General features: G+C 45.0%; 1 protein-coding gene across 2 annotated transcripts in view; it reads right to left on the reverse strand.

Annotated features, from left to right (window-relative positions):
* MIS18BP1 (MIS18 binding protein 1) overlaps window positions 1–13,940 on the reverse strand; it is a 40,537-nt gene that overhangs the window by 608 nt on the left and 25,989 nt on the right. For both annotated transcript variants that reach the window (XM_056546754.1, XM_056546753.1), the window contains exons 11-16: window positions 9,684–13,416; window positions 6,821–6,996; window positions 5,224–5,375; window positions 4,119–4,264; window positions 3,820–3,907; window positions 743–797 (exon numbers count right to left, since the gene is read on the reverse strand). In XM_056546754.1, coding sequence (XP_056402729.1) covers window positions 743–797; window positions 3,820–3,907; window positions 4,119–4,264; window positions 5,224–5,375; window positions 6,821–6,996; window positions 9,684–13,416 — 4,350 coding nt within the window. The remainder of the gene's footprint in view (window positions 1–742; window positions 798–3,819; window positions 3,908–4,118; window positions 4,265–5,223; window positions 5,376–6,820; window positions 6,997–9,683; window positions 13,417–13,940) is intronic.

Genomic DNA, 13,940 nt, shown 5'->3' on the forward strand with positions numbered 1-13,940 from the left:
ATTTTTTAAATAACATGCAATTGGAAAGTTATTCTGCATACATAAAAAAAAAAAAAAATAATATATATAATATATATATATATATATATCAGATTAAAAGGTACCCTTTAACCGAGGTATATTGCAAATATACATATAATTATATATATATATATATATATATATATATATATATATATATATATATATATATATATATATATATAAACTTGACTATAAAAAAAAAATATTTGATGACATGTACACTTTAAGTAACTTATACAGAACAGAGAAACATGGCTGCTTTCATACAGAAATGACGCCACTCCGTGCAAGAGGCTGTGTGTGATAGCGCAGCTCAGATCTAATGAATGGGAGAGGAGCTGCAATACCAGGCACAACCTGTGTACAAACGTGACACTGTTTTTCTTTAAACTTTTTTTATTTTAGATAAAAGCCGCCATGTTTTCTTATTCCTGTACAAATCACCCATAATGCAGACTATAGCCAGGACATACACACTGTAATAGAGCAGAACAGACATTGGGGGCATATTCTAGCGTAGGTAAACCTTCAGCGCCGCAGATGTTGTGGACTACATCTCCCATAATGCTCTGGCAGCATTATGGCTCTAAGAGCATCATGGGAGATGTAGTCCACATTATGGCATTATGATATCATCAATAAACCCGGCTTCCTTTTATAAACACAAATTAACCCTTGCGCCCCAGATCAGATGAATTACTAATAATACGCGACATACCTTTCTTTAAGGTGGTTGTTCTTCGAGAGGTAGGTGTTACATGGGTAAGGGAACCCTAAGGAGAAAGACGGGAAAAAAAAACACATTGAGCAGCGTTTCCAACCTGTCGCTGGCCAGTTGTTGCCAAACTACAACTCCCAGTATGCCTGGACAGCCGAAGGCTGTCCAGGCATGCTGGGAGTTGTAGTTTGGCAACAACTGGACATCACTGATATAGAACACCTGTAATGTCCAATCTCATTTCTAGTGTATGTTGGGCAGATATTTTTGGCGCGGTTCAGCAGTTGTGCCTTTTCAATGTGGGACGGATAAGGCAGAAAAAAAAACAATTTGGTGGAGGCGCTGCACAACTGATCATGAAGAGAGGACTCGAGCAGCACAGGACAATAAAACCTTTATTGGTAAAATGGGGACAACGCGTTTCGGCATGCACTCATGCCTTCTTGAGGTCCACTTACAGTACCCAGGGTTTGCTTGGTTCCGTGAAGCTGGATGTAGAGGTCTTGCCCGACCAGCAGCAGCACTGACACACACATCCAGCTTCACAGAACCAAGCCCAAGCAAACGCTGGGTACTGTAGGTGGACCTGAAGAAGGCATGAGTGCATGCCGAAACGCGTTGTCCCCATTTTACCAATAAAAGTTTTATTGTCCTGTGCTGCTCGAGTCCTCTCTTCATGATCACAGTTGTGCAGCGCCTCCACCAACAGGTTTTGTTTTCTGCCTTATCCGTCCTTCATTACTATCGGTCACCTGCACTGGGGTCCGATACCGGTAAGAGTGCAGCAGCCAACAACCGCAACCACCCTACTCCCGCCGATTGCTGCATAATTCAGCACAGCGTCAGACAAGGTGGGTATCTCACTCGGGTGTGGTGAAGGGTACACACCAGCAGATACCCCTCATCAGGGAGCGCCCCCTGTGTTTTTCATCCCTTCTTTAAGCATCTTTTCAATGTTGTTGTTGCGGTCGACATTTTCCATTAGGGATGAGCGAAATTACAGTAAATTCGATTAGTCACGAACTTCTCGGCTCGGCGGTTGCTGACTTTGTCCTGCATAAATTATTTCAGCTTTCAGGTGCTCCGGTGGCTGGAAAAGGTGGATACAGTCCTAGGAGAGAGTCTCCAGCCCACCGGAGCACCTGAAAGCTGAACTAATTTATGCAGGATAAAGTCAGCAACCGCCGAGCCGAGAAGTTTGTGACGAATCAAATCACTAAGTTCGCTCATCTCTATTTTCCATCAGTAGTAGAGAACTTTACGGCTACCTTTTTTATTATTTTTTTGCAGTGGTCCTGAATTTATCATTTGCGCCTATTTGCATTTAGGCTCAAAATCTCATGTCACTAGTCTGGCTTTATGAAAAAAAAAAGTGCCTAATTTATCATGCTGCATGTCACTTTGATACTTTTTTTTTTTGTGTACTTGCGCCAAATGTAACACCAATAAACAGTGTAGAGAATCATTTTAGCCACCCCTAGTTTTTCTTAGGCATTTAGCCGAATCCCCCAACAACGGGGGATATTTATCAAAACCTGTCCAGAGGAAGCGTTGCCCATAGCAACCAATCAGATCGCTTCTTTCATTTTTAACAAGGCCTCTGCAAAATGAAAGAAGCTTTCTGATTGGTTGCTATGGGCAACTGGGCAACTTTTCCTCTGGACAGGTTTTGATAAATCTCCCCCAATATCTTGGCTCCTCACGGGTTAGTAAATATGGTTTTATTTGCTGATTTCGGTGTATAAAGTGCAGGCAGCCGGGATGTCATTTTATTTATAGGATGGGGATTTGAACCTTATCTGTCCATCCAGCAGCATCTTTACTGATGTCTGAGACAATTCACAGCCTCTTAGGTTTTAGCGTAATTCAATGGGAGACAATATGGTGGCACTATAAGTAACATGCTGGTGCTGTTACACAGTTAACACAGTGACCCCTCGACCTACGATGGCCCCGACATACGATCATTTCAACATACGATCACTCTCAGAGGCAGCATCAACATACGATGCTTTTGTATGTCGGGGCCATCGCATAAACGGCTATCTGGCAGCGCAGACTGCTTCAGCTGCAACCGGATAGCCGTTTATGGTGCCCCGTGAGCTCCGGTGATGGTCACTTACCTGTCCTCGGGACTCCGGCGCGTCCTCTTCGGGATCCCCTGCATCGTCGGCGCTCTCCGTCGTCATCACGTCGCTGCGCACGCCGTTCCATCATCCAATAGGAGCGGCGTGCATAGCGACGAGATGGTGGCGACTGAGAGCGCGGTTGCTGTGGCCTTGCCGGGGCGTCGGGGACGCGGCGACAGCGATGGACGGCGACATCCCGGGCAGTGGTGATGAGCGGTGATGGTCCGGAGCGGCGGGGACAGGCGAGTACAACTTTCTCTAACGGTGATCTACAACCTGCGGACCTCCAGATGTTGCAAAACTACAACACCCAGCATGCCCGGACAGCCGTTGGCTGTCCGGGCATGCTGGGTGTCGTAGTTTTGCAACATCTGGAGGTCCGCAGGTTGTAGACCACTGTCCTATACTTTACATTGCACGGATCCCTCAACAAACGATGGTCCATTTGGAACGGATTACCATCGTATGTTGAGGGACCACTGTATTTTCATTATTGTAGATGGAATTTACATAGATTATTCTTAAATCCATTTCGTATGCATTTTTCTATGGGTAGTTATTTGCTGCCACCTTGTGGCCTTTTTTTGGTAATGCACATGTTTCTCTCCACTGAAAGCTATGACTCATTTCCTTTGTATGTAGCCACACCCCCTGCTTAGTGCATCACTTCCTGTGTCATGGCCGCCTGCATCTGCCACATGTAACAGGGAAGCATGTATTCTGCATTCTAAGCTAAGGAAAGCATCATCTTTTGACCACATAATACTGAAATCCATTCATTCTGCTGTATTCCTGTTGTTCGATGTACAGAATAAACCAGGTTGTGGATGAAAACAGTATTGGCGAGTTCAGCGATCTGATCAGGATTGTCCGCAGTGGTTATATCTGCTGGTTATATATTCTGTGAGTCGGAATAGTGCTCCTACATGATGTGGTGCAGTCACTTACCGATCCTTTGTTTAGATGGCCCCAGCCCATCAACTTGTCTCGCTTTATGCCCTTCTGGATCCTGTACACCAGCTTGTCATTGTTTGAACTGTGTATAAGATATTAGAGGTGAGAGGGTGCAGATTATTGGTCAACAAACAGATATGAAGCCTGGAGGACTGTGCAATAAAATACACAATACAGTGACCCCCTCCCCAAGGTGCGTATTTTAGTCAGTGACCCCCCCCCCCCCCCTCATCCTGTGAAGAGGATGACCGTTTTGCTTTAACTACACAATAACCTGGATAATACTCGCTCACCTGTTGATGGAACCCATCATCCCTGGAGTGATATGTTCACACTGAGGGGTGTTGGCCAAAGGGAAAATGGAAGTTGAAGGTGTGGTGGGGTCAAAGTTCTCCAGCTGGAAGACGTCGTCCTCGTGACTCGCTCTCAATGTTGGAAGCTAGGGGTGTAAAATACGGCAGGTTACATACACCCTTATCATAAAGCGATGAATTAAAAAACAATGGACGTGTGAACGATGCAAAAACGGAACATGTGTTTAAGTTTATAGGATAAAAATATAATTACCATGAAAAAACAAAAACACCATGCACATATAAAAGAACTTGTGAATAAAACCGTAATAGAATTCTTCTTAAAGGAATACTGTAGTGGAATATAACTTATCCCCTGTCCTTTGAATCGAGGATAAGTTATAGATCGCAGCAGGTCCGACTGCTGGGATACCACAAACCCCCCCCCTCCCCGTGATCTCTTGTATGGGGCCTGGAAGTCCACAGGAAGCGCCATGCCGACCCCCGCAGGAAGATGCAGTAGACACACCCCCTACATGTATCTCTACAGAAAGCCCCCCCTTCCTGCGGACTGCAGCTGCCCCATTCAGGAGAGGGGGGCTTTGGGTGGATGGTCGTACCCCCCTGGGATCTATAACTTATTCTCTATCCAAAGAATAGGAGAAGAGTTATATTCCCCTACAGTATTCCTTTATCTCCTATTCTTTAGATAGAGAATAAGTTAGAGATCGTAGGGGGTCAGACCATCCCCTTCCCAGCGATCTCATAAATGGGGCTGCTGCAGTTCGCAGGAAGGGGGCGTTCCGTCCCCCCGCATGACGCGGTGGCCAAAATAGAGATACATGGAGGGGGTGTGTCTGCTGCAGCTTCCTGTGGGGTCGGCGCGGTGCTTCCTGTGGACTTCCAGGCCCCGTACAAGAGATCACGGGGTGTCCCAGTGGTCGGACCCGCTGCGATCTATAACTTATCCCCTGTCCTTTGAATACAGGATAAGTTATATTCCACTACAGTATTCCTTTCAATGAATAAAAAAAACAAATATGGAATTGTGAATGAGCCCTAAGACATAGACCTGGGGGTAGAGGCCTGTGCGGGCTGACGTTACCTTTATTTTCTTGCTCTGGAACGGGGTTGCGCTGAACAAATCATCGTGATCGTCCTTCTGCATCTGGTCCAGGAATTCTCGCATTTGTTGCTTGCGTTTTAGAGTTCCCACCTTGGCTGTGATTTTCGGCGCCTCCTTTTCTGTACTATTACCTGATAAAGGAAGAATATACAATATTCAGCTGGACACAGGAATTAGGGCGGCCGTACACTTTAGATCAGTGGTCTCAAACTGTGGCCCTCCAGATGTTGCAAAACTTCAACTCCCAGCATGCCCGGACAGCCAACGGCTGTCCGGGCATGCTGGGAGTTGAAGTTTTGCAACATCTGGAGGGCCACAGTTTTAAACCACTGCTTTAGATAGATGGCTGATGGCTATAGCCGTCCCCATGACTCTCCTATACACATGCACGCTGGGCTCAGCTGAATGTGCATAGATTTTTCCAATGGAGACAAGAAAATAATCTTCTGCTAGTCTCCCTGAAGCTTATTTCCTAATAATAACAAAACCTCAGACATGTCCCCAATCCTGTACAGCAAAATAAAGAGTTGCACTGCGCATCGCTAGATCAGTATCAATTAAAGGGGTACTCCGCCCCTAGACATCTTATCTCCTATCCAAAGGATATCTCCACTCCACAAGCCCACCAGGGAGCATTCACAGGTCCCTTTAGACGCCGCTGTCAGGTTTTACAGCGGCGATCTAAAGGGTTAATAGCCAGCTGCGGCGATCGCTGCATGCTGGCTATTAGCGGCGGCCCCCGGCTACTGAAATCAGCTGGGGGCTGCAGAGTACGGAGCGGGCACGAGTCGGGAGCCCCATCCATACTCCCAGAGCGCCGCCGTGCTTGTCAGGTCCGGCCCTGCTTGCCCGAAGCCGGGCTAAGGGCCAGAAAAATTCACCTGCCCAGCGCCCGGAACTGCATGTCCCGGGCGTCGGGAGATACGAATTCCACATCCCTAAAAAGATCAGATCAAAAATATTTTGAATCGATACGGTATCGCCAAATGAAAAATCGTGATAATCGAGTGAATAGATTTTTTTCTTACACCCCTAGACCCTGCCCCCCCCCCAAAAAAAACACAGCACCCATAGAGTGGTCGGTGCATAATTCATGTCCTCCTATGTGGGACAAAGCTGCTTGTATTAAGCTGCCACCCGTGCACCACGCTGAAGAGAGTCACAACCCTGGTAATGTGAGGCCCTAATACCCCTTATCTGCAGGCAAAACAATAGTTTTTTTAAACCACAACTTGTGCAATAATCATAATACAGTTCTTTTAATCCAGCATTCAGTCCCCAAAGCACTAGGGACCTGACATCACCTTAATGTTATTATGTGGGCAGTGGACTGGAATGTGGAGAAGGGATAGGGTACAACACTGCCACCCAGTGGTCACTCTGCTGTAATACAGCCTGATGTTACACAATGCTCTAAACCAGTGATTGTAAACTGTGGCCCTACAGATGTTGAAAAACTTCAACTCCCAGCATGCCCGGACAGCTAACGGCTGTCCGGGCATGTTGGGAGTTGAAGTTTTGCCACATCTGGAGGGCCACAGTTTGAGACCACTGCTCTAAATCTTACTGCCATTACTTTTTTGCTTCTTTTTCTTGCTGGCGTTGACTTTCTTTTTGGGTGCGGCTTTTGTGGTCTTGGTCTGCTGTCTCTCCAGGTACTTCTCCTGACACTGTTCTGCAGAGCGGCTTCCCACGGCCATGGCCACCTCCAGCCAGAATCCTTTCTTGTGCTTTGGCAAGGAGGACACGGCTCTGCAAGAGAAACAATAATGAATATAGAATCCGAATCCGTAACTAATCCATCCCAACCTTGTATGTTACCCTGCAAGATTTACACTCCTGAACGTTACTGATGGGCTCATACAGGTAAGTAGCCCTACAGAGAAGCCAGCCACGCGCCCCCCGCAGTAGCTGGACATCACACAGGTCCTGTATTTTTTGCATCCGACATTTATACAATAAACTAAAATGTCTCGGAACAGGAGGTACAGGGTCACACATGGGCCACAATCCACCTAGATGGATTTTTTTTTTTACTCCATTAAGAAGAAAAAAAAAAAAGTGACTGACAGCTTTAATTTAGGACTCGATAGGGTTTCCCATAAAAGTTGATGTAAAAATGACAGCAACCTAAACTCCGGTGGAATTATTTTTTTTTTAATTAACTGGTGCCAGAAAGTTAAGCAGATTTGTAAATTACTTCTATTTAAAAATCTTAATCCTTCCAGTATTTATCAGCTGCTGTATGCTCCACAGGAAGTTGTGTAGTTCTTTCCAGTCTGACCACAGTGCTCTCTGCTGACACCTCTGTCCATGTCAGGAACTGTCCAGAGAAGGAGAGGTTTTCTATGGGGATTTGCTCCTACTTTGGACAGTTCCTGACATGGACAGAGGAGTCAGCAGAGAGCACTATGGTCAGACTGAAAAGAAATTCAAAGAGAAAAGAACTTCCTCTGTATTATACAGCAGCTCATAAGTACTGGTAGGATTAAGATTTTTAAATAGAAGTAATTTACAAATCACTTCAACTTTCTGGCATCAGTTAATATAAAAAATAAAAAAAAAGTTTTCCTCCGGACTACCCCTTTAAAGTATTTTACATGGGGCGAAAGTCATGGCAACGCTACAACTTAGACAGTCCTAGTAGATGTCTCAGTATGAGTGGAGGCCTCATAGTATCGGTAGTTCCTGGACTATCTTGTGACATGGCTACGATGTAAATAGTTTGGTGCTGTGGGAGCTGGACAAATCTATGAAGTGTTACTTTGAAAAATGGTCTTAAGTGTTATAGATGTGATATCTTTGTTGGCTAACCCAGTGGTTCCCAACAGAGGTGCCGTGAGAAGCGCCAGGGATGCCAAGGCGGTCTTGTGGGCCAATGGTGACTGGATGCAAAGATGTTTGTGGCTTAGCACCACCATGTGTGTCCCAGCATGTCCTAGGCTGCAGGAAGAATCATACCTGAGGCCACTAGAGTCTGGAAGCCTCTCTTCCTCCAGCAGGACGCGAATGAGTGATATCCATGTGCGCATACTGAAGCTAGAGAGGTGCCCCCGGCCTCTAGTGGCTGCAGGAAAAAGCTGCCTGTGCTCTACATGTGGGACAACAGAGACTGCAGGGGAAAACTGCCTTAAGAGAAATCTTCCCTAAGGGAGGTAGAAAACTAACTTTAAGGGGGGATGCCATGTACAAAGTGGTGGTGGTGTTTACTTAGAAGGAATAGTCATGACGGTCTGGGCTGGATGGAGAAGAAATGTGTCTCCAATCAGAGAAGATGGCACTTGTGAGTCACTGGATGTAACTGCGCCATAATCTTCATAGCTACATAAGTATTGCGCATTGCTTATTTTTTTTCTTTTGTAGAAAATCCTTTAGAAAGGGTGCACAGAGGTATATATATTTTCCTGAGGCACATTTCCTGGAGACACACTAAAAATGTCATAGATATACTCTTATGGGGTAGTGGTTGGTCGGAAAGTATATGTTGCATATCCACAAGCTTTAGGACCCAAAACACTTAAAAGGGTATTCCGGGCAAAAACATGTTATCCCCTATACAAAGGATAGTGGGTAAGACATCTGACCGCGGGGGGCCCACCGCTGGGACCCCCCCCCCCCCCCAGCGATCTCCCTGCAGCTCCCGCAATCTATGCAGGGGCTGTGTCTCCAGTTTCGGAAACCTCTGGATTTCCGGGACTTAGGGCTTGATGTCACGCCACGCCCCCTACATTCATGTCTATGGGAGGGGGTGTGATGATGTAAGGCCATGCCCTCTCCATTCATGTTTTTGGGAGGGGGCGTGACGGCCGTCACGCCCCCTCCCATAGACATGAATGGAGAGGGCATGGCGTTAAATCAGATCTTAAGTCCCGGAAACCCGGAGGTTTCCGAAACTGGAGACTCAGCCCCCGCATAGAATGCGGGAGCTGCAGGGAGATGGCGGGGGGTCTCAGCGGCGGGCCCCCCGCGATCAGACATCTTATCCCCTATTCTTTGTATAGGGGATAAAATGTTTTTGCCCAGAATATCCCTTTAAAATTTGTAATTTACTTCTATTAAAGAATCTACATAATTCCAGTACTTATCAGCTGCTGTATACTACAGAGGAAGTTGTGTAGTTCTTTTCTGTCTGACCACAGTGCTCTCTGCTGACACCTCTGTCCATGTCAGGAACTGTCCAGAGTAGGAGCAAATCTCCATAGCAAACCTCTCCTTCTCAGTACGGTTCCTGACATGGACAGAGGTGTCAGCAGAGAGCACTGTGGTCAGACAGAAAAGAACTACACAACTTCCTCTGTAGTATACAGCAGCTGATAAGTACTGGAAGGATTACGATTTTCATATAGAAGCAATTAACAAATCTTAATAACTTTCTGGCACCAGTTGATTTGAAAAAAAATTGTTTTCCACCGGAGTACCCCTTTAATAATACTACTTACTTGTAAAGCCTCTGAACTTCTTTCTCTGTCCATTCCTCCTCATGGTTTAATGCAGAAAACGGATCCAAGGATCTTCCTGCAGAGACGTTTTTCTGTGGATGTTTTTGTTGACTAACCCTTGATTCTGCTTTTTTTCCTGAGTAGTTTTCTTTATTTGCCGCCTTTAATTTGTCTTTTCCTGCTGGAGTTTTGTGGTCTTTAGTTTCTTCATTGTCACCTTTAGATTCTCTGCCTGCGTTGGGTTTTAACTCTTTTGGCTCCTCGTGAAGACTCTTAGATTTTCCCGGTGGTTTCTTACTGTCCTGTCCAGACTTTGATAGATGTTCCTGGGAGGTGGTTAAATGGAAAGGTCTTCTATTTGGGCCAGGAGTGGCAACTATGGCTCTTTTTGGAGCCCTGTGTAAACTTAGTTGCCTCCATGAATCGTCATCATCCTCAGAAGACCTTTCACCATCCGAGTCCAAAACAAATAATGTTTGCTTTCTAATTTTTGTTGGACTCGACTCCAGTGACTTCTTTTGAGCACTCACCCTTGATTCTGCTTTTTTTCCTGAGTTGCTTTCTTTATTTGCCCCCTTTAATTTGTCTTTTCCTGCTGGAGTTTTGTGGTCTTTAGTTTCTTCATTGTCACCTTTAGATTCTCTGCCTGCGTTGGGTTTTAACTCTTTTGGCTCCTCCTGAAGACTCCTAGATTTTCCCGGTGGTTTCTCACTGTCCTGTCCAGACTTGGCCAGATGTTCCCGGGAGGTGGTTGAATGGAAAGGTCTTCTATTTGGGCCAGGAGTGGCAACTATGGCTCTTTTTGGAGCCCTGTGCAAACTTAGTTGGCTCCATGAATCGTTCTCATCCTCCTCAGAAGACATATCCCCATCCAAGTCCAAAACATACGTTTGCTTTCTAATTTTTGTTAAACTCGACTCCAGTGACTTCTTTTGAGGACTTGTAACTTCAGCAGTTTTATTTCCTGTATTAACGTCTTTTTTATTACTTTTCTGCAGTTCTTGATCAGGGGAAGACGTCCCCTTTCTTCTAGACGAGGCAGGATCAGTAGGTGCTTGCTTTTTACCTTTACCAGTTTGCCTAGAGTCTTTTCCTGAAGATGCTTCCCCTTCTCCATCCGGAGATTCTGCCAAGGCATTCTTCAGTTTTGAAGAGCGGGGGGGTTGTCTTCGTTCTGAAGGTGGTTCACGAAGGGCCTGTTTGTTCTGTGCACACGCTCGTTGACTAGCAACCTTTCTTGTGGTGGTCTCCTCTTCTGAATCTTGAGATTCCATAGATCCAGTCTGTTTTTGTGGAAGACGAGATGGTGGTTTTTGTTTCTTCCGAGTATTATCTGCAGACACAGAATCCTTTCTTGTAATGGTCTCCTGTTCTGCTTTTAGAGATTCCAAAGAGTTTATCTGCCTCAATTTCTTTTTCATATTAGCTGCTTGCTTGGAGTTCTTCCTTAACCCTGGTTCCTCTTCTGAATCTTGAGATTCCATAGATCCAGTCTGTTTTTGTGGCAGACTAGATGGTGGTTTTTGTTTCTTCCGAGTATTATCTGCAGACCTAGAATCCTTTCTTGTAATGGTCTCCTGTTCCGATTCTTGAGATTCCAAAGAGCTTATCTGCCTCAGTTTCTTTTTCATATTAGCTGCTTTCCTGGAGTTCTTCCTTAACCCTGGTTCCTCTCCTGAATCTTGAGATTCCATAGATCCAGTCTGTTTTTGTGGCAGACGAGATGGTGGTTTTTGTGGCAGACGAGATGGTGGTTTTTGTTTCTTCCGAGTATTATCTGCAGACCCAGAATCCTTTCTTGTAATGGTCTCCTGTTCCGATTCTTGAGATTCCATAGATCCAGTCTGTTTTTGTGGCAGACGAGATGGTGTTTTTTGTTTCTTCCGAGTATTATCTGCAGACCCAGAATCCTTTCTTGTAATGGTCTTCTGTACCAATTCTTCAGATTCCATAGATCCAGTCTGTTTTTGTGGAAGACAAGATGGTGGTTTTTGTTTCTTCCGAGTATTATCTGCAGACCCAGAATCCTTTCTTGTAATGGTCTCCTGTTCCGATTCTTGAGATTCCATAGATCCAGTCTGTTTTTGTGGAAGACAAGATGGTGGTTTTTGTTTCTTCCGAGTATTATCTGCAGACCTAGAATCCTTTCTTGTAAGGGTCTCCTGTTCCGATTCTTGAGATTCCAAAGAGTTTATCTGCCTCAGTTTCTTTTTCATATTAGCTGCCTGCCTGGAGTTCTTCCTTAACCCCGTTTCCTCTTCTGAATCCTGAGATCCCGCCAAGTCTCTCTGTTTTTCTATCAAGCGAGCTGACTGTTTTTGCTTTTTTGGGGGATCAGGCTGTCGAGTTAAGTTTTGTATTGGACCTAGTTCCTCTTCTGAATCCACATGGTCTCTTTGTCTTTCTTTCTGATGAGACGGATCATTTTGTGTCTTGCAGGAGTTTGCTGGTTGCCTGAAGTCCTTTCTAACATTTGGCTCGTCTTCCCAATCTGAAGAGTCCTCGAAATAATTGAGTGTTTGTTTGGATCGAGCAGGCATTTTTCTGCGAGGTAGGGAATGTGTAGAATCTACACAATCATTCCATGGGTCATCTGGTTCCTTAGAGTTCTTTCTTAAAGATGGCTTCTTTCCCTCATCCTCAGACTCCATGGAATAACCTGCATGTTTTGCCACACGAGGTGGCTGCTTTCTCCTGCCTGGAGAATGTTCAGGACCAGTTTTTCCCATATTCGCGCTCGCTACCCTTCTTAAAATGGCCTCATCATTTGAATCTTGAGACTCTGCCATTTCACTTTGTCTTTTCCTACTTGGACCGATCTCAATACACAATTCCTCTTCAGAAGATGTTTCCTCCTCAGTGCCTTTAAGTCTCCTGACTTCAGGCACCATCCTCTTAAGAGTGCTTGTCTGCTCCTTTCCAGAATTCTTCCCCGAAATATTTTCCTGTTCAGAATCCTGAGATTCTGCCGAACCAAACTGTACTGGTGAAGTTTTTGTGCTTGAATCAGTGAGGTCACTAGATAGACGATTGCTTTGGTTACTCTTCAGTTTCTTGGTGTCCTTCCTCAGAACACGTTCATTATTTGACCCGGGGGCTTCATCCGACTCACTGGTCGATTGTAGACGACGAGAAGACCATCTACTTGGAGCGGGAAGATTTGATCGCTTCTGATTTCCGGTCTTAACTTTATAGTTTTTTCCAGAGTTACCACCTTCATCCAATTCATCTGAATCCGATGAAGCTGAAGAAGCTTCCTGACGTGCAGAATGAGAAAGTTTCCGCCTATGGGAGTCAGATCTAAGTGCCTTTGCTTTTTTAGCGTTTTTTTTAGAATCACCATTTGCAGCCATGATAAAACTCGATTTCTGCATTCGTAAAACTTTTTCTTCCCGGAAAAAAGTTTTTTGATTTACAGGCAAGACCTCCTCTGTGTCGTTCTCAGAGAGGCCAGAGCCATCGTCGCACTCCTCCGACAGTGCGTCCTTCCTTCCCTTGCTTTTCACAGTATTGGGTTCAAACACGCTACTTTCTGAAGAGGTCTCTGTCAGATCATTGTAATGGACCTTATTTTGTAAGCATTTAGATTTCAGATCCCGTTTGGTATGCATTGGGGTGAGCATCACATGAGGCAACTTCAGAAGGGCTTTGAGTTCCCGTCCCTTTAAATTGTTTGATCCAATACTCCTTTTGTGCTTCTTGTACTTAGCCCTGAATTTCGGAGTCACTGGTGCTAAAGAAGAGATAAAACAAAAATGTTAAATTTTTTAAAATAAAATAGTAAGTTGCAAGTAAGGTAAGAAAACGTCATTGTCATTGCACAAAAACAGAGAATTTCATAAAAGAAGAGGAGATGAATTCATGTTGGATTGTGCTGAACTTCTTTTGTTAGAAAGCAGCATTGTGTCGTTCCTATGTTACTCCTCCTGGAAGTGTACAAATAAATTGACAACTGGGTGTGATCATTCCTTTGTCAAGAGGGAGTCTGTAAAATTTTGTTTGCCTACAGCCATCATTAGGTAGGGCTCACAGCATACATGTTTTTCTTAACTCTATAATACAGCGTTTCCCAACCAGTGTGCCTCCAGCTGTTGCAAAACTACAACTCCCAGCATGCCCGGACAGCCATTGGCTGTCCGGGCATGCTGAGAGTTGTAGTTTTGCAACAGCTGGAGCCACACTGGTTGGGAAACGCATTTAATAAATCAGATGTGTCAGGAGAAAGTATGGACTTCCACATTAATGTTATTTAATATG

Source organism: Hyla sarda, chromosome 11, assembly GCF_029499605.1.
Source record: "Hyla sarda isolate aHylSar1 chromosome 11, aHylSar1.hap1, whole genome shotgun sequence".
Taxonomy (NCBI): domain Eukaryota; kingdom Metazoa; phylum Chordata; class Amphibia; order Anura; family Hylidae; genus Hyla; species Hyla sarda.